Source organism: Vespula pensylvanica, chromosome 2 (assembly GCF_014466175.1).
Source record: "Vespula pensylvanica isolate Volc-1 chromosome 2, ASM1446617v1, whole genome shotgun sequence".
Lineage (NCBI taxonomy): Eukaryota > Metazoa > Arthropoda > Insecta > Hymenoptera > Vespidae > Vespula > Vespula pensylvanica.
The window spans coordinates 3,884,260-3,908,192 of record NC_057686.1 but is presented as its reverse complement, the minus strand read 5'-3'; the positions used below and the strand labels follow the sequence as shown (position 1 = coordinate 3,908,192).

General features: G+C 37.0%; 2 protein-coding genes across 10 annotated transcripts in view; both read right to left on the bottom strand.

Moving 5' to 3' along the window:
* Positions 1-191: 191 nt before the first annotated feature.
* LOC122627255 (solute carrier family 25 member 46) lies at positions 192-2,549 on the bottom strand. The gene is made up of 5 exons (XM_043808278.1): positions 1,878-2,549; positions 1,524-1,806; positions 1,341-1,397; positions 978-1,254; positions 192-888 (listed from the first exon to the last, which is right to left on the bottom strand). Exons 1-5 carry the CDS (start codon positions 2,041-2,043, stop codon positions 469-471), a joined length of 1,203 nt encoding a protein of 400 aa, XP_043664213.1. The 5' UTR covers positions 2,044-2,549; the 3' UTR covers positions 192-468.
* Positions 2,550-5,166: 2,617 nt separating this feature from the next.
* The window catches only part of LOC122627249 (fat-like cadherin-related tumor suppressor homolog), a 290,885-nt gene continuing 272,118 nt past the window's right edge, over positions 5,167-23,933 (bottom strand). For 4 of the 9 annotated variants that reach the window (XM_043808258.1, XM_043808257.1, XM_043808256.1 and 1 more), the window contains 18 exons: positions 23,185-23,295; positions 22,027-22,179; positions 21,728-21,941; positions 20,088-21,648; positions 19,436-20,006; positions 19,175-19,346; positions 18,866-19,090; positions 17,884-17,907; positions 15,998-16,234; positions 14,858-15,910; positions 14,125-14,768; positions 12,657-14,054; positions 12,439-12,576; positions 9,627-12,332; positions 8,831-9,167; positions 8,248-8,388; positions 7,692-7,838; positions 5,167-6,977 (listed from right to left, as the gene is read on the bottom strand). In XM_043808258.1, coding sequence (XP_043664193.1) covers positions 6,424-6,977; positions 7,692-7,838; positions 8,248-8,388; positions 8,831-9,167; positions 9,627-12,332; positions 12,439-12,576; positions 12,657-14,054; positions 14,125-14,768; positions 14,858-15,910; positions 15,998-16,234; positions 17,884-17,907; positions 18,866-19,090; positions 19,175-19,346; positions 19,436-20,006; positions 20,088-21,648; positions 21,728-21,941; positions 22,027-22,179; positions 23,185-23,295 — 10,386 coding nt within the window. In that variant the 3' untranslated portion in view covers positions 5,167-6,423. The remainder of the gene's footprint in view (positions 6,978-7,691; positions 7,839-8,247; positions 8,389-8,830; positions 9,168-9,626; positions 12,333-12,438; positions 12,577-12,656; positions 14,055-14,124; positions 14,769-14,857; positions 15,911-15,997; positions 16,235-17,883; positions 17,908-18,865; positions 19,091-19,174; positions 19,347-19,435; positions 20,007-20,087; positions 21,649-21,727; positions 21,942-22,026; positions 22,180-23,184; positions 23,296-23,933) is intronic. The other 5 variants (XM_043808259.1, XM_043808262.1, XM_043808260.1 and 2 more) reach the window with 5 other exon arrangements.

Sequence of the window (23,933 nt, the reverse complement as noted above, 5' to 3'; positions counted from 1 at the left end):
TAAATTCAATTGAAATAAATAATATGTATTATACTCATTTAACTTGCGATCGGTCGATAAACTATTTAAGAATAATATTTGTAGGTTAAATACATAAAAATTTATAATGTCTATGAAATTTATTTGTCATTTCAAAATAGTATTATATATTAATAATGTTATATATTGATACATCATTTTTAACTGAAGAAAATATTAAATATAAATCAGTTTTAGCAGTGGGTTGTTAAATTTATACATTATTGATCTTATGTCTGTAAGATTAAAATCTTAAGAAGTTATCAGTATTAATATTTTTTCATTGTTTCTGTAATATTTTGTATATTTAATTACAGAAGTACCTTAAGGTTAAAAAGCACAAAATTTCATTTATATAATCATTATAGCAATCCAGTTGTTAAATTAATTACTAAAAATATTTTTTGTATATACTAAACAACCTATATATATAAAAGAAAAAAAAAATATTCACATTGAATCTCTATAATATAAATTTTCAGACGATTTAATAGGTTTACATTTAGGCTTAGGTCTCAATTTCGTGACTAGTTCCGTTAAAATCCATTTAGTTGCACGTAATACGAAAACATATACCCCAAATTGTAATATAAGAGCTCCAAATCCTTTATATAAACCCAGTGGACCTTCTGTGGAAATTATTGTGCGATAGCAATCAGTGGCACCACTGTATCCTGTTAACAACGGAGTAACACTCCTTCCTGTGTCTAAATCATCTATAATAGTGCGTGTCCCTTGAAGATGCAAACGATGAATAACAGTTTCTAATGGATAAAATAATACATCAGCTGTGCACATAGAAATTGATATTGATTGCAATTCAATATCCTGAATAAGCGTTTCAGATAGTAAATCACGACTATACGCTCCCTAAAAACAGAGAAATCAATAAAAAAAACATTTTTTATACACATCATTATATGCATATAACACAAATTAAATTTTCTTAAATATTTTACCATATATTCCTGACGATGCTTATGTCTTATATGCATGATACGACTTGTAATACCCCTTACAATAAGAGTAAAGAGATACTTAGTTACTCCATAAGCTATAGTAGGCGGTAGAAGGGCATAAATAGGTATGAGTCTACCTTTATTGCTAATTTCAACCAAACGTAAAGCTCCATCTCGGAAAACATCTAGAATGCCAGGGCTTTCAGATGCTATTTCAGATTGTACTGTTTCCACAAGTGAAGCAGAATAAAATGGAGTTACTATGCCTAGAGATACACTGTTAGATCAGTAATAATCATATTAGTTAAACAGTATTTTAAAGATTTAATATATACATTAAATATGAAAAAGAATACTAATTACCATTTGAGAAGTATGTGTTGACCAAAAGCTTTCAAAGAACTATTGCATGTTACTTCTCTGGAATTAAATTTTTATTATTTTAACAACAATATTATTGATCTATATATTCTTTGAGTTCATGTATAATTATAACAAGTAATATATATAAATAGATTTTTATAAATACATAAATTATCACCTTACTTTGGCCATGGTGTAACTTTAGAAATCAGGTCTTCGATTGCTAGAGTCATGCCTCTTACTAATAAGACAGAACCGATTCCTTTCCACAAAGTATTTAAACCTTGACTCTGATGTAATCGTGCCATTATAGGAATTAAAGTAAAAGGTACTAAGTGATAATTAGCGGATCCAGGATTGACTTGACATTGTCTTCTTAGGACAATAAAAGGATGAATTAATAAATTCTCTGTAATTAGACCAACTAGACTGCATCCTAATACTATATACTTTTTAACCACGACATCTAAAATGATATAAAATATATTTCAATCGCTGCGTTATAAACAATCAGAATGCATATTGAAAAAAACTAACCGTCGTCGTGAGGCGGACTATCTTCTGCTAAAGGATGAGGAGTTGATATATCCAAAGGATGAATAACATCATGGCCATGATATTTCTGTTGCAAATGATCTCTTGCATCCCGATTTTCTATCAAACGTCCTCGATACACTCTTTCGTAACTTTCCAATCCCGCCATATTTTTGAGCGGGTATTGTAAATTTTACAATTTTTATGTATACTTGTTATTAAGTAACAATACAATACCACGATGTCGACGATTGATATCTAACGTCGACATTGGTGTCTATAAGTAGAGGTTAGAGCACGGTCGAAAGTTCGATATCGTAAGCCTAATTTAACTGTTGATAATTCATTAATTATCATAAAAAACCTAAATTACGAATAAAATACATTTCTATAAATTATACACTCTACTCATGTTCGTTTTCTTATAAGATATGCGATATATCGATTTCAATATAAGTACTAGTTTGTCCTTAGGCTTATTTCAATCGATAGATCTCGATTATTATTAGAAATTAACACAATTATTATTTTAGAACGAATCAAAGACGACCTTTAAGACTGTTTACTCAATATCACTCGAGATGTGACATCAGCGGCAGGTGTGGGAAAAAAGAACCGAAAACATTAGAAGAACTCCCTATCCCTTCTTTCGATTTATTGTGTATATGTTGATAGGTACGTAATTGATCTCACATTGTTGACATTCGTCGATTGAAATGAGATTTAATTTAAAATTGAAACTTGACTACATTCGTATATATACCTTCGTCGTGCGTCAGGAGATAATTTCTCTCAATAATTTTACGGATTTAATCGAAATAACAATATATTACTAATTTAAAGAAACTTGACTACGTTCGTGTAATACTTTTGTCATATATCAGGAAATAGCTTCTCTCATATTATCTTAGGGGTTTAATCGAAATAACAATATGTTAAAAATATTAAAGAAATAGTAAAGTATAATTTGATTATATATAACAACGAAAAGAAATATTATATTGTATATATCTACATAATTCCAAACCATCGAAATATATCGAATAATGAAACAAATAATACAATGAATTATTTCTACGGGATGACACGATAATAATAATACAATATATATTTCTATTAAAAGACGAGAAATAGATTGAATACTGATTTAAATGCAACAGTTTTACCGACAACAAAAACATCGTTAATAATAGATTTCTATTTTACTGATTTAACAATGATCTACGGTAAGAGAAAGATAACAGTAGATTCCATTTTAATCGACTAAGTAGGAATAGCCTACTTTACCTAAATGTATCTGTCGGTAAAGTAACACACTTCGAACGAAAAGTGATAAACTATTGTTTAAATTCATCTTACCTGTTATGGTTATATGCATGTTTTCGACGATTTTGATGATAAATATCAAAATTGGGAAATGAAGTGATAATTACTAATAATATGATAAATTATAGGCAAGATTGGTTTCTTTATTACAATAGGTTGACCTTGTACAAATTAATTATAGCCTTATAATTATAATAAGTCAAGTTCCTCATTCTTTGAAAGATTTTGTGTTATCGATATGTATTCTATGAGCAGGGCTAATCTGAAGAGAATTTAGAAGTTGTACCCACTTAAACTTCCTTAATAATTCATTCATGTAAACAGTCATCGTGTATCCTTATTTCTGACATGGAAAACAAACATTTATCTCCTACAATCTTATTTGATTTGAAATCTAAAACGATCCGCGAGTACGTGTAGGCCTAAAGTTAAAGCTTCTCTTAAAACATTATATATAAAAAAAAGAACGATGCCATACAAATCAATTATGTTTGTTCTTTTGTCAATTCCGATCGCTCAATAAAATCTTTACATTTACTGTAAATGATACTAGTAATGTAACGTAACTATTATTACGTTTTAGGATAATGTTTTGTAATGGCCGGAGGAAGAGCCAAATTTCTTTAATTGCACGATGTTATTTAAATCATTTAATCTTATAATGCTTTCTTTCTTCTTTTTAATAAGATGATATGCGCGTAATCGCTTTGATCATTTTTAAATAAAATGTATAAAAAAGAATGGCAGGTCAACTTCGTTTCAACGTTTTTGACCAGAGAGGGCTATATATAATTGTAGATCGTTTTGTCAATAATTAAAATTAATCTTAACATTTAAGAAGAGTCTGTTATTTCGACGCCGATCAAAAGTCTCAACGTTCATCGATGACGATCCCGATACAATCTATTTTAAATTAACTGTACAATCTTTTTATTTCATTCTAATATAGAATAAATTATCTAGGTTCAATTGTATCCATTTGATGAATGACGCGTGAGACCTTCAATCTGCACGAAACAATAATGTTTAACTTACGTAAGAAGACGCTTTTATTTCCGCTCTTGGTCAAACGTAAAAAGAAAAATCACCCTGTTTTCGTATTATTATTTAAACATTTTGCGTTTTGCTAATTTCGTCCCGTTAAAATACGACGTATGGGACGTACACTTACGCACGGTTCATTAACGAACAGGAACATAAAACTGAATTTCTCGATAATTATTCTCTATATGTATAAAAACATATATACCTCACCCATTTAAGCTGCCTCTATACATATATTGATAAAACGGAAATTACACGTTAGGGAAGTGACAATGATTAAAGACCTTAGGCACGTAATAACTGTTTTCCCCCTCTCTCTTTTTCTTTCTTTATACATGTATATATATATATATATATATATATATATATATATATATATATATATATGTATCTATATATATATCTGTGTCTGTGTCTTTGTGTTTATATATATATATATATATATATATATATATAATTTGTAAAAAATTATTCAACAAAAATGCGTTCATTAATATGGCATTAAGAATGAAATCGGCAGTGTAAGAAGTACATCTTTTTTTTTAAACGTTTATAGGGATCTCATTTATATCATTGCAAAATCTATAACGTATGAATGACCCATGAACGATGAAAGGATGAAGAGCAATGACGGTCAGCGAAACGTTTTCTTCGCTGTGCAGTCTTATTAAAGAGACATAAATATAATCGGTGATGCGTGACGTAAGATAGTAGCACCATGTATAAATGCGATCGATCGTGTCGCTTTAGAATCGATGGTGACTTACCGGAGAGGAGAAAAACAAAATGATTTATTAAAAAATTTAAACGAATGAAACGTTGACTCGATTTACGCACGCTTTCTCGTCGTCCTCGATCTCTTCATATTCCTCTTTTTAGTTTTTCTTTTGTTCTTTATAAAACCTCGCATCGTTAACATTGCAATTATTACGATACTATTTATAGTATTTGATCATCGTATAAACATTATTATCATCACAGTAAAAATATTTCATATCTTTTTTTTTATTTTTTATTATTTTTTTTTTAATTATTATTAATTAATCTGCGTTTGCTGCCCGCGACCGATGCGTGCATTTAACGTTCGCAGAATTAGCGCAATTTTTCTTTTTTCTTTTTTCTTTTTTTTTTTTCTTTCGCTAGAGTCAATTCATTTCCTAATCTATACAGTACTTATTCTCTATACATGTGAGTGTCTGTGTGTGTATATATATATATATGTGTGTATATATATATATTTATTTATTTATTCATTCATTTATATTCATTAAGTAGTCCGTTTGTCTTCATTTACACGTAATCAAAATAAAGTCAATTAGCAAATAGTAAAAATACATAAAGAATACCTATGTATTTTTAGCACTGGAATTATAGTCACGGATAATATCCAAGTTTTAAACGATAGATTTATTAAACGATAGTCATTGGTCTGACGACGCGGTCGTGATTCATTAAGTTTACTTCTCTTCAGCGATGAAATATTATTAAATCTAAAATGAAATAATTCCTTGAATGTATATATGTATACATATAATATATATTATATATATATATTATATATTATATATGTTATATAACAAATGTTTGTAGTTTGCACGGAATATCTCTTTGCTCGGACTTACTCTTTTTTCTCTATTTTTCCTTTATGAAAGTAGCAAAAGAAAGAAAAAGCAATTTCAGAGATAGTCTTCGGCGTATACCGATTATATAAGCTTGATGAACGATTAGCAAAGAAATTCAAATAAAAAATATTCTTATCCAGGATTAAAAATTGGTTGGTTAGTATCGAGCAGCATGAAGTAAACTTTTCCGAGGAATTATAGAATTAAGTACGTTGGTACCTAAAACTCTATATCGCGTGGAGAATTTTGAGGCACGGTGTACTCGTGTTGTAATAATTAATTAATTAATTAATTAATTAATCAATCAATTATATACCGTTGGCTCGAGATATAGTAGATGATCGCACACCGGTCTCTTTAATATAATAACGTGTATAATGTTATCAGTCCCCTTATTTACGTAACTCTACCTGTACAGACTGTCTAACTAATTCGATAATACCTATGTACAAAACTGTAGATTTATGAACACCCGGATTCCCTCGTCGTGTCGAGAAAAACACAAAGGAAAACGCGTTTCGGATCAGTCTAGTCGAATCTTCCTGTAGCACCGTTCGTCACACCGAGGTTTGAGTGATACCGTTACCAGACAACCACAAACGTCCATTACTTTTTTGATCGGCGATCTCGTATTCGGAATCATCGATCTCGCAAAGATTCGTTGAGAGATCACTGTTGCTCGTAGCGCCACCCAATAAAGAATTTCTCTCTTCGAGCGTCGTGATCACCGAACCAATTTCGTCGACTTCATCCCCTTTGTGGCATCGATTGCGGCGGGTGCTTGGAAAACCATAAGGCACTACGTCATCTTCTTCCTCGTCGGACTCGAGTGTGCTTAAACGTCCGTTCAATGGATTCGTTTCGTTTTCGGTATCCGTGTGAATATTATAATGGGGTAGATAAGAATTCGGATGTCGTAGATAACTTTCGGACCCTTTGTACTTGTATTCCCCTTCCCCGCCACTGTCCAGAGGATTCAAACGTTGCGTCTCGGTACAGTGGTGATATCGTTCCGAAAATTCGGTTCCGCATTCCGAATCACCGACATACTCGGACTCCTGATCCTCGTTCAAAGTCTCGATGTCTCTCGTTTGATCTATTGGACCGTGCACTGCGAAAGAACATTCCAATTAATTAATAAACATCGGATATTTTGTTTCTCTCTATTTTTTCTTTGCATTCTCATCGATACTTTTGTTTTAATCTCATTTTAGAAACGTTCTTTTCGACAAAAAAGTGAAGTCTAATTACAGGCATGTTTTATTCTTTTTTCTTTCTCTTTTTCTTTTTTTTTTTTTTCAATTTTGATCGACCAACGTATGCATGCCAGCGTAATTATATCGACTATACTAAAGGATAACACAATTTTTGTTAGATGCTATCCTGAATTCGTTAAGGATGATCTACTTTGCATTATGAATATTTAATGTGCTCATTGTTGTTTCATAAAGAATTTGATCCGTTCGTAATCTCCTCGTATAAGTAATTGAAAGGGACGATTTAGGCGAGGTAGTAAATTATACAGACGCTGTATGTGCACGATGAGTTAAAATAAAGAAAGAGAAAGGATAGTATAAAAAAGAAAATAGAAGTGTGTTAGAGAGAGCATCTTCGAAAAAGATAGTTTTGAATGCATGCATTCGTGTCATTCTTAGAAGAATCGTTTGGTCCCTGATTAAAGTGCATCTTCATTGGCAGGTGCTACAAGCGTCTAATGATCTAAAGAGGATATTATTATGCTGTGCAGAATAGTTATATCCGCAGTAGTAGTATGAAGCTCATTAACGCGTATACATTAATCCCTACATGCTTGACCGTTCCTTACTTGACGATAATTGATGAGTGTTCGACTCGTTACTCTCATTGCTGTGGAAGCTGGACGAGTCTGGAACTTCGCTGCCAGGTATCTCCGTGATGTTAGGTAAGGGGTTCTGGCTTGGCCTGACCCAGTCTGAACAGTCCCAGTGATACCCTAAAAGCATTGCAGACAACAACTGTACTCCGAACACGCCTACATGCGCCAGCCTGTTGGCAGTACCGCGTTACGGAGCAAAAGGAAGCAGCTTGTTCAATCGGAAAGATAAAAGAAGAGATCAAGATCGAAAGATAAAGAAAGAGAGAGAGAGAGAGAGAGAGAGAAAGACAGAGAGAGAGAGAGAGAGAGAGAGAGAGAGAGAGAGAGAGAGATACGACGAAGAAAGATAAAAAAGAATTATAGAAAATAGTATATACTCTATGATATGGATAATAGCAACAAGCGAAGCAGCCCGAAAAAAAGGGATAAAAATAAAATAAAATAGAGAAGAAAAAAGGAGGAAGAAAAAATCAAAAAAAGAAAAAAAAAGAAAAGAAAAATCGACAGGCAGACCGTATCGACTTACCACCAACGATGCGAGGATCATCCTCGATGGACGTCAGGGAAGCGATAGAGGTCCCACCTCCGTGAGGCGTTCGTCGAGCTGAATTTAGTAGAAGTCCTCCAGTGGTCAGCTCCGGTACCACTGGGCTCGCTCGTTTCAGGTCTGTTAGTGCACACAACACGATAATGCTGGGGTTAATCGAATCGGCTACACACCCAGAGATAAGAGACGCGCATGTACGTACGCCGACGAGAACGAACTCGATGATAATCGAGGAGAGAAGTTTTAGAGAACGATGGCGATTGATTAAGGAATCGTTGGACAAAGAAGCCCTGATTCCACCCATTTGAAAGAGAGCCAGAGAGAGAAAGAGAGAAAGAGAGAGAAAAAGAGAGAGAGAGAGAGAGAAAAAGAGAGAGAGAGAGAGAGAGAGAGAGAGAGAGAGAGAGAGAGAGAGAGAGAGAGAGAGAGAGAGAGAGAGAGAGAGAGAGAGAGAGAGAGAGAGAAAACATGCAGCAAGCAAATCATAAAGTAAAAAGCTAAAGGAGGATCGATCAAAGGATAAGGGAATAGAGCAAGGCCCATTAGCCAGCACTCCACTCACCGTTCTTTATCTTGGTCGTATCCGTGATGAAAGAGGCCAGCTGCATCTGTTCTTGCCACGTGGGCTTATGCAGGCTGTCCGTGTCGCTGCTCGTGGGATTTCCACCGACCACTGGATTGGCAAGGGTTAAAGACGGAGGGGGAACGGGAGTGGTACGATTCAAATTTCTTAAATAATCTGGCGGAAAATTCTCCAGCTCGTCGCCCGCGCTACCGTAGCTACGCAGGGTATCCAAATTATTGAGAGCTACCGCGGCGGTGTTACCATATGCGGTTGGTTCGTTGTTAGAACTGGGAGTATAGGAGGCGGGTCTGGGAGGACATTGGGGAGGTTCTCTCTGTAAAAAAAAGAATCACACGAAAACCTTAAAAAAACGCAAAGCACACGTACTTCGTCTATGGGAAGGTATATATACAATGTACATAAGTGATACATCGTACCTATCCATCATAGACGAAAGGAAAAGCCTCTCGCAAAAATGATCGCAAACGGAAAAAAAAACGGCGTGAAATGAAAAGACGCAGAAAGTAACTACGACTAGCGGCTTTAAATGAAATTTTCAAATGCATGCGCTTATTGCCAGGAGCCGTTGAAATTTAACGCGTTAAAGCGATTACTACTATTCTCTATTTCGCTTCTCTCTTCGGTATTTATTATTAATCTCGCATTTGATAAGTCGAGAGAAAGCGAACTACGGAGAAGCTGGGACGGCTTTGCTAACCGAATTTAAACAGCTCCGAATTAGTAATCCTCCGCGATCTAAAATAAATAATAGATTTGCACGAAGATTTCGTACCTGTATCACTTCGAGATTGCTCAACTTCGAGCTGCGCTTGAACTCGTGCTCGTGAGGTCGGGCTGAATTCAAAACAATCTGCTTCCTCGTTTCGTTATTGATGTTGTTGGCTCGTGCTCTCGAGCGTTTCATTCTTATTCTTCGGAAAGCAATGAACACGACGATGAGAAAGACGTTAACGACAACGGCGATGCCGATCCACATGAGTTGCTCCCAGGTGATATTAAAGTGACTGGATATAATGGGTGTCGAGTAAGCAGGATTTCCGCAATTCAAGCCAGTCATGTTCGGTGGACAGACGCATCTGTACGTTCCGATCTCGTTTACGCAAGTTCCACCATTCGTACAAGGATTCGCATCGCATTCGTTAACATCATTTTCGCAATGTTCGCCCGTAAAGCCTTGACACTTGCATATCGGTCCGTTGTTACCCTCTTCGCAGACACCACCGTGATTACATGGATTCGGACTGCAATATTTTCCGAATTCGCAGCGTTTGCCGGTTAAACTAGGTCCGACGCATTCGCAGGTAAAGTCACCACCCTCCGGAATGATTTTGCAACGACCACCGTAAAGACAAGGGGACGAAGCACACGGATCCGTGTCAATTTGGCAGGTCGTACCAGCGAACCTGCTGTGGCACTGACACTCGAAACTATCCGCGCCAGAATCTTTGCACGTACCACCGTTTTGACAAGGCTGAGAACCACAAATACCGGGCGGAACTAGGACGACCGCGGTATCACAACTGAACTCGACATTGGCGAAACGTCTTAAAATCGCAACGCTACTGGCACCACTCATGTGCAATGGAACTGAGACTCTGGCGATCCTCACGTCGTCCATACAACCAACAAATCCTCTTTGTACGTCTTCGAAGCCGAGAATCGAGGGATGCTGTCGTACTTCGGCACCCAAGTAGAGATCGTCCGATTGAAGATTGAGAATGTCATTAATTCCGGGCGCTGAACCATGTGCCACGTGTTTTCCATCGACGGTCAATCTAGCGCTATTGCTTTCACGTTCCAGCTGAATCTCGTGCCATTGTCCATCGCTGACGTAGACGCTACTCACTCGGACCAAACCCTCGCCACTTCCTAAGTCGAATCTATATTGTATAACGCCGTTGACTACTTCAAGAATGTTATAATCCACTTTGCCAGCCGCATACATGAGATTACCCGTTGGTTGCATCGTTCTTATCCTAAGGGATAGACTAAGGCGATCTTCGATCGTTTGTCTTATGAGAGCCTTGTCGATCCTATAACGCGCATAACTTTTGCCGCTGAAAGATATTGGATTTCGTGGTATGTAGCAAGATTCGTCGTGACACTTGGAAATGTCAATGTCGCATGTTTGTCCGGCAAAGCCGTCCGGACACTGGCAAGAGTATCCTTGAATGCTCGAATCCGGTACGCAAACTTTAAATAGTGGACATGGATTTCGAGCACACTCGTTGACAACAACTTCACAATGATTCCCGGCGTATCCCTCTTTACAATCACATTCCATTTTATGACGATGCCGCGGCGATACGAAGCTCATCACGTCGGTCGCGACTGGTGTTATCAACGTAGGATCCAAACTGATCTTATAATGACAATCTCCGTAGACGCAATAACCTTTGATGCACTTGAACCTAACGATCTCTTCGACTACCAGTTTCGTCGACTCCTCGAGCTCTTCGATATGCTGATTCAAGGCTTCTCTGAGAACTTCCGATGAGAAAAATGTGATCGTTCCGAGTGGCGTGGCTGGTTTTTTCACAGCGAAAAGAAGATCTAGATCGTTGTGTACGACTTCTCTGATCGCTCGTGATTTTATCGTGTTGATTTCATCGAGCGATGGTTGTACGCTAATAATGATGATATCTTTTAACTTACAGCTTATAGCATTACGAACTGTTCTAACGAAACCTTTTCGATGACTCAATATAAAGTCCTCAGGGCTGACTTCTCTGAACCTTACGATCATCGAATTTTCCAACATCTTCTCCGTTATCAGATCGACGTTAACTTTTACGATCGAATGAGAATGGAACTTGCCGTCGGTCACACTAACGTTAACTCTGTATTCACCGACATCGAGTCTAGGTAAAGCTATTAAGGTTCCATCGAATTTATTTATTTCGAAAAGATCCGTATTAGGTATTGGCGAAGACGGCACCAAACTGAACAGCAACGTGTCGTATTGATCTTGATCCGTCGCGTGAACTTTACCGACGACACCACCAGGATACTCGTCCATGTAAGAATTAATGATCACCTCAAGAGGCGTAATGACAGGTGGATATTGAGATTCTTCGATTACTTTTACTACTACCCATGAATCGGAATACAAAGGTGGACTTCCATTGTCGAATACACGGACGTGCAATATGTACTTGTCCTTTACTCTGTTATTAAATTTAGTGGCTGTGCGAAGAGTACCGTCTTGTTCCAATCTAAAGGCATCACCCTCGTTTCCAGAACGAAAGTCGAACGTATAAGGCGCAGCGTTGGGTTCGGTATCAGCATCGGTAACGACAAATTGGAGAATAACGTGACCGATTGGTTTGTCCTCTTGAACGACAGCTGTATAATTTGGCATCGAGAACAATGGTGGGTTATCGTTTGCATCGAGAATCTCGATATTCACCATGACGAAGCTCGAAAGCATTGGCAAACCGCTATCGCGTGCGTGAACTTCCAATATGTAATTAGAGACCTGAAAGTCACGAAGGGAAGGATTACAAAAAAAAAAGAGATACTTTGAAATTTTTCTTATTACTTAATTCATTTTTTAAGATCCTTCTTCATTAGGTCAGACTTACCTCTTCTCGATCGAGAGGTGCTGCGACCGTAATTTGTCCAGTTTTCTGATCGATATTAAACTGCTTTTGTCTGTCCCCTCGTTCTATGTAATAAGAAACATTTCCGTTCTCCTCACTGTCGAGATCTTTTGCGAAAATCTAGGAATATATTTTCATTTAATATGAATGATTTCGAAAGGATCGGTTAATTAATAGAAAATAATTAATAGCTGTCGTACCTGAGTGACCCTTTCTCCGATTTTAGCGTCTTCTCTGACCGATGCTCGATAGGAAACTTCGCTGAATATCGGTGCGTTATCGTTGCTATCGATGACGGTGATGTTAACCGTAGCATGATTGCTCAAAGGTGGAATACCACCGTCGATGGCTTGAATCGTTAAAAAGTAATCGCGAGCACGTTCGTAATCCAATTGTTCGGCGATCGCTATGACACCGGTTTTCGTGTCTATTTGGAACTTCTTATGTTCATTTCCACCCACGATCGAATAATAAACATCGGCATTGACTCCGGTGTCTTTGGATGTCGCAAGGACTCTCGCTACTTCGGTACCAACCGCATAGACCTCTGGCACTTTCGAATAATAAAGTTTCGATGCGAATTCTGGTGGATTGTCGTTGATATCTTGAACGTTGACAATTAGCGAGGCAATGTTAACGAGTTGTGGTGTTCCCTGATCGAGAGCTTTAATGGTAACGTTATACATGGCTTTGGTTTCTCTATCTAACGGCTTGGCTAAAGTAACTATACCACTATCAGCAGCGATGAGGAAGTGTCCGTCCGCGGAATCGATGAATTCGTATCTAATTTTACGGTTTATACCGATATCATCGTCCGTAGCATGTACTTTCGTTACCAAAGTTCCAACTTCTACATCTTCGGGAAGGGTCGTGCTATAAGTTTGCATCGTGAACTTCGGCATGTTGTCGTTCAAATCGGAAACGAGTATCTCCAATTGAGAAGAACATTCCCAAGAAGGTTTGTCCCTATCTTGTACATGAGCAGTCAACGAATATTTGGCCTGAGTTTCTCTATCCAATTGACCGACCATCTTTAAGACACCAGTTTCTTTATCCAAAGAGAATTTATCGTTGTTATCACCGGTCAAATAGAAACGTAATTTAGCGTTTGGCTCATCGTCGTAATCCGTAGCAAGAACGGTGAGTACGTAAGTACCAGGGTGCGATCCTTCCGAAAGAACTTCTCTGTAACGATATCTCAAGCAGTACGGAGGATTGTCGTTAACGTCCAAAACTTGAACAGTTACTTTTGTATCGAAGACGTATTTTCCATCGGTACCAACAATGTCGAGCTCGTAATGATCGATCGTTTCTCTATCCAAAGCTTTCGCAACGTATACTTCTCCCGTCGATCTGATTTGGAATTGAGATCTCGGATCTCCCGATGTTATATAAAATTCTATTGGCGTTACGATATCCGTGTCTTTATCGACTGCGACCAATTTTACGACTACCGTCCCTGGCAAGGCATCCTCGTTCACTGCAGCTTCGTAACGATCGTCGACAAACGTCGGTGGGTTGTCGTTGTAATCTTTCAATTTGATATGTACCGACGTTCTCGCGAAATGTTTAGGGTTTCCGTTATCGGTCGCTACCACCTTGAACAGTTACGAGTAAGTAAATAATTGAATTCTTATGTAAAATTTAACCATCTCGTCAAATTCTTACCTGAAACTTATATTCCGGTTGTTTTTCCTTATCGAGTTGTACCAAAGTAGAAATCCAACCGGTATATACATCCACCGTATAGACATTCGCCAATTCCCCTATATCGGATCCAAAAGAATATCGAACTTCCCCGTTGCTACCGAGATCCTCGTCGTGGGCAATCACTTTTAAGATAGACGTCCCTTCCTCCACATTTTCCGCTAAAGTAATAACATAAGGATTACTTTCAAATTTTGGCGCATGATCGTTCTCGTCGAAAACCTGAAGAGATATTTCTGCGAGAGCTGTAAGCGGAGGACTCGAATCAGTTTCAGCTAGAACGCCAATAAGATGGTTATCTTTTTGTTCTCGATCCAATGATCTCCCCAATGTTATTTGACCATGAGAATCGATCAAGAAAAACGGCGAATCTTCGTTTCCCGAGACAATGCGATATTTCACGGTACTATTTGTGACGGTTTTTAATCTCGTTATCGGTGTTCCTACGGGAGAATCTTCCGAAATAAAGAATTTTCCTTCTTTGCGTTCGAACAATGGAGGAATGTCTTGGGGTGCCATAATGTAGACGTTTAAAGGTACATCCGTGTGATGAGGAGTCGTACCTTTGTCCTCTGCACGAATGAAAATCTCGAATAATTGATTTTCTGGAAACGAAGGATAAAATAAATGAGGTGTAATTATGAGGTATGGATTCGTTAAGTTTTGTTATAGGATTTTCTATAGATTCGCTTACCCCAAGGTACGGCAGTTTTCTGTAGATACAAAGAACCAGTCTCGGGATTGATACCAAATAATGCCCTGGCCTCGGAACTTTGTGGTTCGTAGATCGAATAAGTGATTTTGGCGGCTTCGTCTTCATCAGCGTCCTGAGCTTTAACCTTTAGGAAAGAAGTATTCACCGAGAGATTACTATGAATCGTTGCTTTATATTCTCTCAGTAGGAAAATTGGTGGGTTGTCATTCTCATCTCCGATTTTCACTCGAACCATTACGAAACCAGATCTTCCACCTCCGTCAGTTGCCATAACTGGAATCTCGTAAAGCTTTTGCTTCTCCCGATCGAGCTTCTTCCTCGTTACTATCTCACCGGTCAGTTTGTTTATGTCAAAAATTTCTCTCATCAAATTCGAGGGAATGCTGTAAACGATAGTTCCATATTCTCCAAAATCTTCGTCTGTAGCTAACACGCTGGTAACCAGTCGACCTGGTAATTGATTTTCCAATACGGTAACTTCGATCACTGGATTTGGAAACTTGGGATTATGTCTGTTGGCTGGCAATATCTCGATCTTTACTCGAGTAAAACTGGTATATACTCCATCGGTCACCGAAACATTCAACATACTTAACTTATGTTCGCCGAAGTTTTGCATGTTAATTAAAGAAATTATACCGGTAGATTGATCGATGTTGTAAGTTTGCTGTTCGTTACCACCAACGATCGTATAGGTTAGTTTCTCGTTTACGTAATCTGGATCGCTTGCTGATACCACCGTTACAAACTGTCCTCGTTCAGCGTGTTCCGATAAGAAGCACGTGTATGAGGGTTGTTCGAACTTGGGTGGATTGTCGTTCATGTCGATTACAGTTACCCAAACGTGAGCTGTACTTGATAAGCTTGGTACCCCACGATCTATCGCAACTACGGTGAAGTGATGCGATTCGTGACTTTCGTGATCCAACGATCTCTTTAAGAAGATCACACCTTCTTCCGGATCGATATGGAAAAGATCATTTCTGTTCTCTGTGTCGTTTTGAATCGCGTAACGTACCTTTTGATTTATACCTAAAGAAACAGGAGAAACGTTCGAGCATTATTAATTTTCTATTTCTATTAGATACGATTAAAAGAAAAATTATGATAACACCTTACCCGTATCGTTATCTCTGGAACTAACTTTCAAAACGGAAGTACCAAATGGAGCTGCCTCGGAGACGGAAATGTTATAAGAGTCTTGAGTAAATTCGGGAGGACAGTCGTTGACGTCGAGAACTAGTATGCTAACGAGCACCTCCGCGTAAACCCCTGACACACTGTCAGTGGCACGTACGGTCAATTCGTATTGCTTCTTTTGTTCATAATCCAGCTCATCCACCACATAGATTACACCTAATTTATTGAAGAGAAGATTGTAGACCCAAAGCACTATGCGACCGATCGTTCACGAATCCAACAATCTTTTTCCATTATTTTTCATTATTTTCTATCTTTATGTGAACGTTTTCGCATATGAATATACGGCAAGAAAAAAAAAATTGTTATTAATATTTCGGAATGATTTTGTCGGATTCGTAAACGTCAAAGAACACTAATGATTGCAATCTCGTAAAATACACACGTTTTTAAAAAACGTCGTGATTCTGTGAGTGCTACTGGAATGTCTGTACCTTTTAAAGCGTTATCTCGTTGTATAAATTTAATACAGATTATAATACATTATACTAATTACAATATAATAAACGCGACGTATCAATCAAATTTAGTTTTAAATTAATTTGTTTTTCTGTCTAGACGATTTCTTAAGGTACAGACATAACATGCGAACAAAGAAAAGCTGCAAGAGTTGAATGAAAATAAAAAAAAGGTATATGTATCAACAATGAGCCCTTGGTGTTGGCGAAATTCCAAAAATGAAATATGGCGACGAGAGCGACTTTAAAATTGAACGACATTGTGCGTTTCAACAACACTGTGCTCCAAGTCGTCTATTGTTAAACTATTGTAAAACAAGCTATCTATTGTTACCATGAGCTAATGAAATTGTATTGAGAGTTATGATCGAGATAAAACGATGTAAATGAAATATAAATAAAAAAGTCCATGGAGCAAAGTGTACGACTAAAGCGTTTCCATGTGTAAAAACACAAAAGGAGGATTCGTTGGATAGTAAAAACCAGCGTGCTATGAAAAAAATTATTGTTTCTTGGAGTGTTAATAATGTGAATAGGATGTAGTCAATTTTAGTTTAATAAATTGTTAGTACAGCTTGATACAAGTAACAGCGCAAGCGATTTTCAATATTAATAATTGCTGCCTATTTAGCTATATTTTAATTACTTGGAAAAGAAGAACTAATATAGATATTAAAGTAAAGAGATATTAAAATTAAAAAGCGTAATTTACTAGACAGAACACCATTCGTGTTAACTGAAATATTTATGAGATTATTAAATGGTAGACGTAAGAGATACAAATACATAAATATATATATATATATATATATATATATATATATTTATGTACTTTGTCTATTCGTACATAATCATTCGATGGTTATCTTTCAATAGTAAATTCCAAATTTGCATCACTTGCAATAAATAATGCAGATATGCAACAATGATCATTCCTTCTCATTCGGTTGAATTTTTCTAATTTTATCTTCAGCTTTACCCTTCGATTAGCATAACGATCGTCATGGAGAATTAATGACCATGCAAATTGATTAATTCGCAATAGCATCGTTTTAAATGTTAGAACAAAGTTGTCCATTCGTTTGTGAGATGTTCAATAGAAAAAAAAGCAAAGTTGCCGATCGAAGCAAGAAATTGATTAATTTAATTTGTTCCACTGTTTTCATTTAACGTGAAACGTTGTTACGAAGCGATCTTAATTGAATTTTAATTTAATTTTACTTTTCCTTGCCTCGATTCTTTCGTATTTTTATCGTGCACGTAGAATCAAACAGAGTGCGATGCAATAGCGTGATAACATAGCGATACAGCAGACCGATAGAACTAGTATTTTTTTTTTATACTCACAAGGACCATTGTTACTGTCGGGGGCTGCGAAACAGGGAGATACAAGAAAACTTTAATGTCTAATTTTTCAGATAAGCATCGATAAGGGAACACGCATGAAGGGACTTTAAACTGAAGACGAAATGATAGTAATTAACTCTAACAGTGTGATATAAAGGAATATTAAGACACGTTTTACACGTACATTTACTTTGTGGACTTAAAATCTCTTATACACCTACGACAAAACCGGCACCATATTGCAAAGAACAAAAAAAAAAAAGAATATGTTAAATATTTCAATATATGTTCTTACAACTTATCACCTGTATCCGTTGGCCTTAAATAATTATTAATCATTTCATCAAGATTATTACCATACGCTTACTAATTATATGCATACTAATTTACCCATTTTGCCTTCTTTCACCAATACTGTTATATGATTAGAATTTAGTGACCGAATACCATATAGTACGCGAAAAAACATAATGTTAATCGAAAAGTTAACGAGATTTACTATCGAGAAACCCTTCCACAGTTTTAACAATATGAGTTCCATAGCTGGATACGAAATAGCAGGAAATAGCATTTCAGTAAATATCATTGCTACGTACATAAAATGCTAAAATCATTTAGGGTTGTGTCTAGTGTTTGTCGTCATAGTAATACTAACGAACTGAGAATGCACTGTGAAAAAGTTGATTCGATGGCTGATAGATACACATTTACATAGCTATCTTTTTTCCACATAAGATGGTCTTAATTTTATAATCATAATTATTTAATAATTATTTTACATCTTAATTATTCGTTCGTATTCGTATCGGCTAATTCTCTTTAAAATCTTTGTATTGAAAAAGAAAAAGAAAAAAAGAAACGCGAAGTTAGAATGGAAAAAATTCTTATCAATCCATCTTATATCGATTCTGCTTACCCAGTAAAATCAAACGTATTTATTTCACGATTCGCGTTAGTCGAAGCGTGAAAGATATCGACTTACCGGTGTTGAAGTCCAAAGCGAATTCTTCAAAATCATTGCCTTTGGTAATACTGTATATAAGTTTACGATTCAATGGTGACTCAGCTTGTATGGATAGCGCTAGAGGCGAGTGTACTTCGATACTTTCAAGTACACTGTCTGTGTAAAATTGCTTGTCAAAGACCGGCATCGAACGATCTATCACCTTCACGTTGACTGGCACCTCAATGGAACATGGCGTTATTCCTAAAATAGCGTTTAACGTATTATATATAAAAAAAGGTCATGTCAAGTAGCTATTCGCAAATTTCATATTCCGACGAACATTACCTCCGTCGTACGCGGCTATCGTCAGCTGATACTCCCGATTATGTCCTTCGAGGTTTTGCTTCAACGATATCTCTCCGGTTTTTCGACAAACTTTGAAAAGTTCTCCGTGTCCTTTTTTCAATTCGTATCTAACCTCTCCGTTATCACCGCTATCCATATCTACCGCGTGCACCTAAAGAAACGGAAAGATTTGTATCAATTTATCGTAAATTAACGTATTCCCTCGTTCAACTATTTTCCTTTTTTCTTTCGATCATTTACCTTCGTTATCACATCTCCTTTCTGAGCGTCGACGGAAACGACGGCGTAATAAGGCAGATTTACGAACATAGGGCAATTATCATTGATATCCAAAATCGTGACGTTAACTATAACGTGAGCCACTCTGGGCTTTTCCATATCCCTTGTCTGACTCTTCGCCTCTACGATCAATTCATAATGATCGCAGGTCTCTCGATCGAATCTTACTCCAGTTGTTCTAATCGCTCCCGAAGTTGGTCCAATAATGAACATGTTGGTAGGATTTAAGATTCTAAAGACTATGTGTTCGTTCAATACAGTACCGAGAACATTGACTACCACCACGGTTCTAATTTTCGTCGAATTCTCAACGATGTTGCCTTCGTAAACATCCTTTTGGAAGACCAAGCCTGAATTTTCAGATTTTTCGACGACTATATTCACTTGCGCGACACTCGAATATTTTCCATCCGATACGCGAACGTGTAACAAATAATTTTTCTTAATACGTTCAGGATTGAGAACCGTGATGATACCAGTTTGAGAATCTATGTCAAATGTATGACCCTTGTTGCCATCGATAATATCGTATCTGAAATTGGAACGATTTCATAATTAATTAGGTACTTAAGTCTAGTTTGATGAGAAATGAATCGATTTGGAATTTAATTACCTTAACGAAACACCTTCGGAACTGTCAGGATCTACAGCGTTCACCCGAAGAACAGCAACGTTCTTGTACGTAGGCAAGAGAAGTGTGGCATTGTAATCGTTTTGAAGAAATTTTGGTGGACAATCATTCACGTCAGTCACAGCTATCATGACTTTAGCCGTAGTCTCCGATGAAAGTTTAGGCTTTCCCAAGTCAGATACCTTAACGTGGAATGTAAATTCTGGAATGGTTTCGTGATCTAACACCATCACAGTTCTAATCGCACCGGTACTAGAATCAATGTGGAAATACTTTCTCGGTAGATCGTCGACGATATCGTAATTCAATAAAGCGTTCAATTCCGAATCGGCATCTTCTGCTTTTATAACGAGAGGTGTAGTCGTGTTGGTAAGTACCAACGATCCTATAGTCGCACCTTCGCTGATTTCACCACTGTAAACTGCTTGAATGAAGCGTGGCGCGTTATCGTTTCTATCAAGCACGTGGACAATCACGTTACAGACAGCTGTGGCACCGGCCATGTTTGTAGCAGCTACTGTCAAATTATAGAACTTCCTCTTCTCATAATCTAAAGGGTTCTTCACAACGATAACCCCGGTACTAGGATTGACGAAGAACGTATCATCTTTATTTCCTCGAGTGATCTCGAATTGCAAGGATGAGGTACTTCTGGCATCTACGTGCTTCACGTAAGTGCCCAGTTGTTGATTCTCGTAGATCTCAGCGGACAACTCTCGTTGAACGAAACGAGGTGGAGCATTGTCCGCCATGGTAACCATCACGTGAACTGGTACGGTATTTGCGAGAGCAGGTGAACCATGATCTACGGCTTTTACCAATAATATGTATTCCGCTGAAACGCTCAAATCCAGCTCTCGAGCCACTCTAATGTCTCCTAGTATGGGATCAATGGAGAAAATGTTACCAACATTTCCAGAAGTAATGGAATAAGTGATCCTTGCGTTATCGCCTCGATCTCTATCAATAGCGCAAACTCGTACAAAGGCTGTACCAATCGGAGACGTTTCGTAAACCTTCCCTTGAATGATCTCGCTAATGAACTCGGGGGCATGGTCATTGTGATCGTGAACTGTGACGATGACTCTTGCATAATTTCGTTTTGCTGGTGTGCCCTGGTCTTTCACCATCACCGTTAGTACATGTTCCTCGATAGTTTCTCGATCGAGAGGTTCGTTTAATGTGACAGCACCACTGATCGAATCTACGTGAAAAATACCCAAGGAAGCTTGACTTTGGGCTGCGTGTAAACTGTAAAATACTTTTTTGTCCTCGTCTGCGTCGGTCGCGTGCAATTGAAGAATTTTTTCGCCTTTTGGAACGTTTTCCGAAATGTCCACGTGATAGGTGCTCTCAGTGAACTCTGGCCTATGATCGTTTATGTCAATCACCGTGACCAAGAGTTGTGTTAAGGCCGTGTGCACGCCATCAGTAACGCCAATCGTAAGATTATAAAAGTTTTGTGTTTCCCAATCTAATTGCTTGGCTAATAGCACGTTACCGTTATCACGTCCTATGAAGAATTCGTCTCGCTTGTCACCATCTGGAATATGTTAATGAGAATAGAAAGATACTATCGAATAACAGCTTGTTATTTAACTATCGTTTTATGTATACCCTACCTAAAATATCGTACCACAGAGAATCACCGTCTTTATCTGTGGCCTGAACGAGAGTCACTAAAAAGCCTACTTCGTCGCTTTCCGTCATCTCTACGCTTTGATTACTACTTTTAAAAACTGGTGGATTTTCGGATTCTTTGGCCACTTCGACTACTTGGACGGAAACTCGTGTTTGGTGACTACGTTGAGGTTCACCACAATCGGTTGCTCGTATCTATAAGATAAAAACGATTTTCTTTTTTTTTCCGAAGAAACATCGTTTTTAATTTTTTTTCAAATTTTATTAATGAGATACGTACCATCATTTCGTATTCCTGCCCTGCTTCAAATCCACGTTGCGAATACACCATCCCGGTGGTAGGATGAATTTTAAATTTGCCCTTTCCGCGGCCTCCCTTAATACTGTATTGAATTTTTCCGTTGTCACCGATATCTTTGTCATTTGCTAGAACCTAATGTAAAAGAAAAGAAAAGAAATGCAGTTAGAAATGAAAGAATTTATTAGATACATATAACGTTTAACTAAACGTTTTAATCAACTCTCACATTTCTCCTGTATATGACATAGAAAGACTATAACTTGGATAGTAACCAAGTAATTCAGCATCATGTCTTCATATTAGATAAAAATATAATTTAATTAATAATTCATTCAGTGTTACACCAGTTAAAACGAATAAAATGATCCGTATAACTATATGCGTTTAATGAATCGTCGTCAGTATTTTAATGTACGATAAAATTCCTTCATGCATGGCATTTCATACTATTTCCGATATTTCGAAAGTTTTAGCCCAATATTTATGTATTTGTGTACGTTCCACTGTTGACACAAGTATTAATTGACGGAAAAATAAAAATGCGAGAACATTCTCAGGCTTCATACATAATTCGAATAAACATACAATATAAAGTGACGCATACAGACGAGCATGGGAAAGTGATAAGGGTTGATGGAACATACGTTCATTATAAAGAATGAGACGAAACAAAGATATAGACAGACACAGATACAGATAGGATACAAAGAAGGATGTTGATAGAGACTTATAAGTAAGGCGTTCAACGATAAGGCTTGCGTGAGTTGGAGCGAATGAAAATGATTGATTTAAAGGTACGAATGCAATGGCTGCCCTATGAACAATTTGCGGTTGCATGGAATGATAATTATTTACATTCAACATAAAAGCTAAAGGATAGGCATAGACATAGATAAATAATGAAGAAGGCAGATAAATATAGAATAAATAAATAAAGAGCCTGCGTAACTAGATTCGATCAATTCCGTATATGCAATAAATATAATAAATAAATATATCTATCTATCTATATATATAAATATAAATAATTTATAAATATATATATATATATATAATTTTTATACGAAGATAGAGATCAATTATGCAATGCGCGTTTTTCGCGTGATGCTTAGTTTTTACGTGCGATTATTTTCTTACCCTGAAGATACGATCTCCTGACAGGGTGTCGGGGCTAAATGTCTCCCAAGTTCCATTCTCGAGTAACGTATCGATCGAGAGGTCGAACTCCCGCGAGCGGTTCTTCGATTTCTGTCGAGAACGAGAAGAGAGGATAGCTTTTAGCTTTCACATCGTTCCTGTTGAGACCTTCGTTGTTTTTTTTTCTTCCCTCTTTTTTACTAATTTACTTTTCCTTTTCTTTTCCCCTTATCAAGCGTCTATCGCGACACCGACAAATGTACACGAATCGAAATCGATCGGTCCCGTTTGAAACACGAAGATTATACGATTGAAAGTAAAAAAAGATGGAACATGTAGAGTTATGCTTTTGAACAAAACTGATAAAGGGCTCGAACAACGGAATAGGTGGCGATATAATTACAAACGATAATGAGATAGACGTATATATCGTGCGAGGTTTAAGTGCTCAAATTTCTACTCCTTCCAGCTACGTTCGATATGGTTATGGCAATGATCGGTTACTTTGGCCAACGTCGAAAAGAAGGGTGGTTGACTTGTGGTAATCGATTGGAAAGGAAAATGTTCGATAACGACAAAGCAAATAGAGTGGAGGTTTTTGCAAGCGATTTGTTCTTTGTGGGCGCTCGCATAACCAACTTTTTTACTCAATGTATTATCACATATTTATATTACAATTATATATTTAAAACGAATTTACTTTATCGTACGAAATTATTTCGAGGATTTATCGTTTATATTAAAAAAAA

Excerpts from the sequence above, each read along its gene's own strand:
- LOC122627255 (XM_043808278.1), bottom strand. The coding sequence starts at position 2,043 with ATGGCGGGATTGGAAAGTTACGAAAGAGTGTATCGAGGACGTTTGATA. Across the intron at positions 1,255-1,340 it reads CAACACATACTTCTCAAATG|TGTATCTCTAGGCATAGTAA; the intron begins GTAATTAGTATT and ends CTGATCTAACAG. Across the intron at positions 889-977 it reads AGCATCGTCAGGAATATATG|GGAGCGTATAGTCGTGATTT; the intron begins GTAAAATATTTA and ends CTCTGTTTTTAG.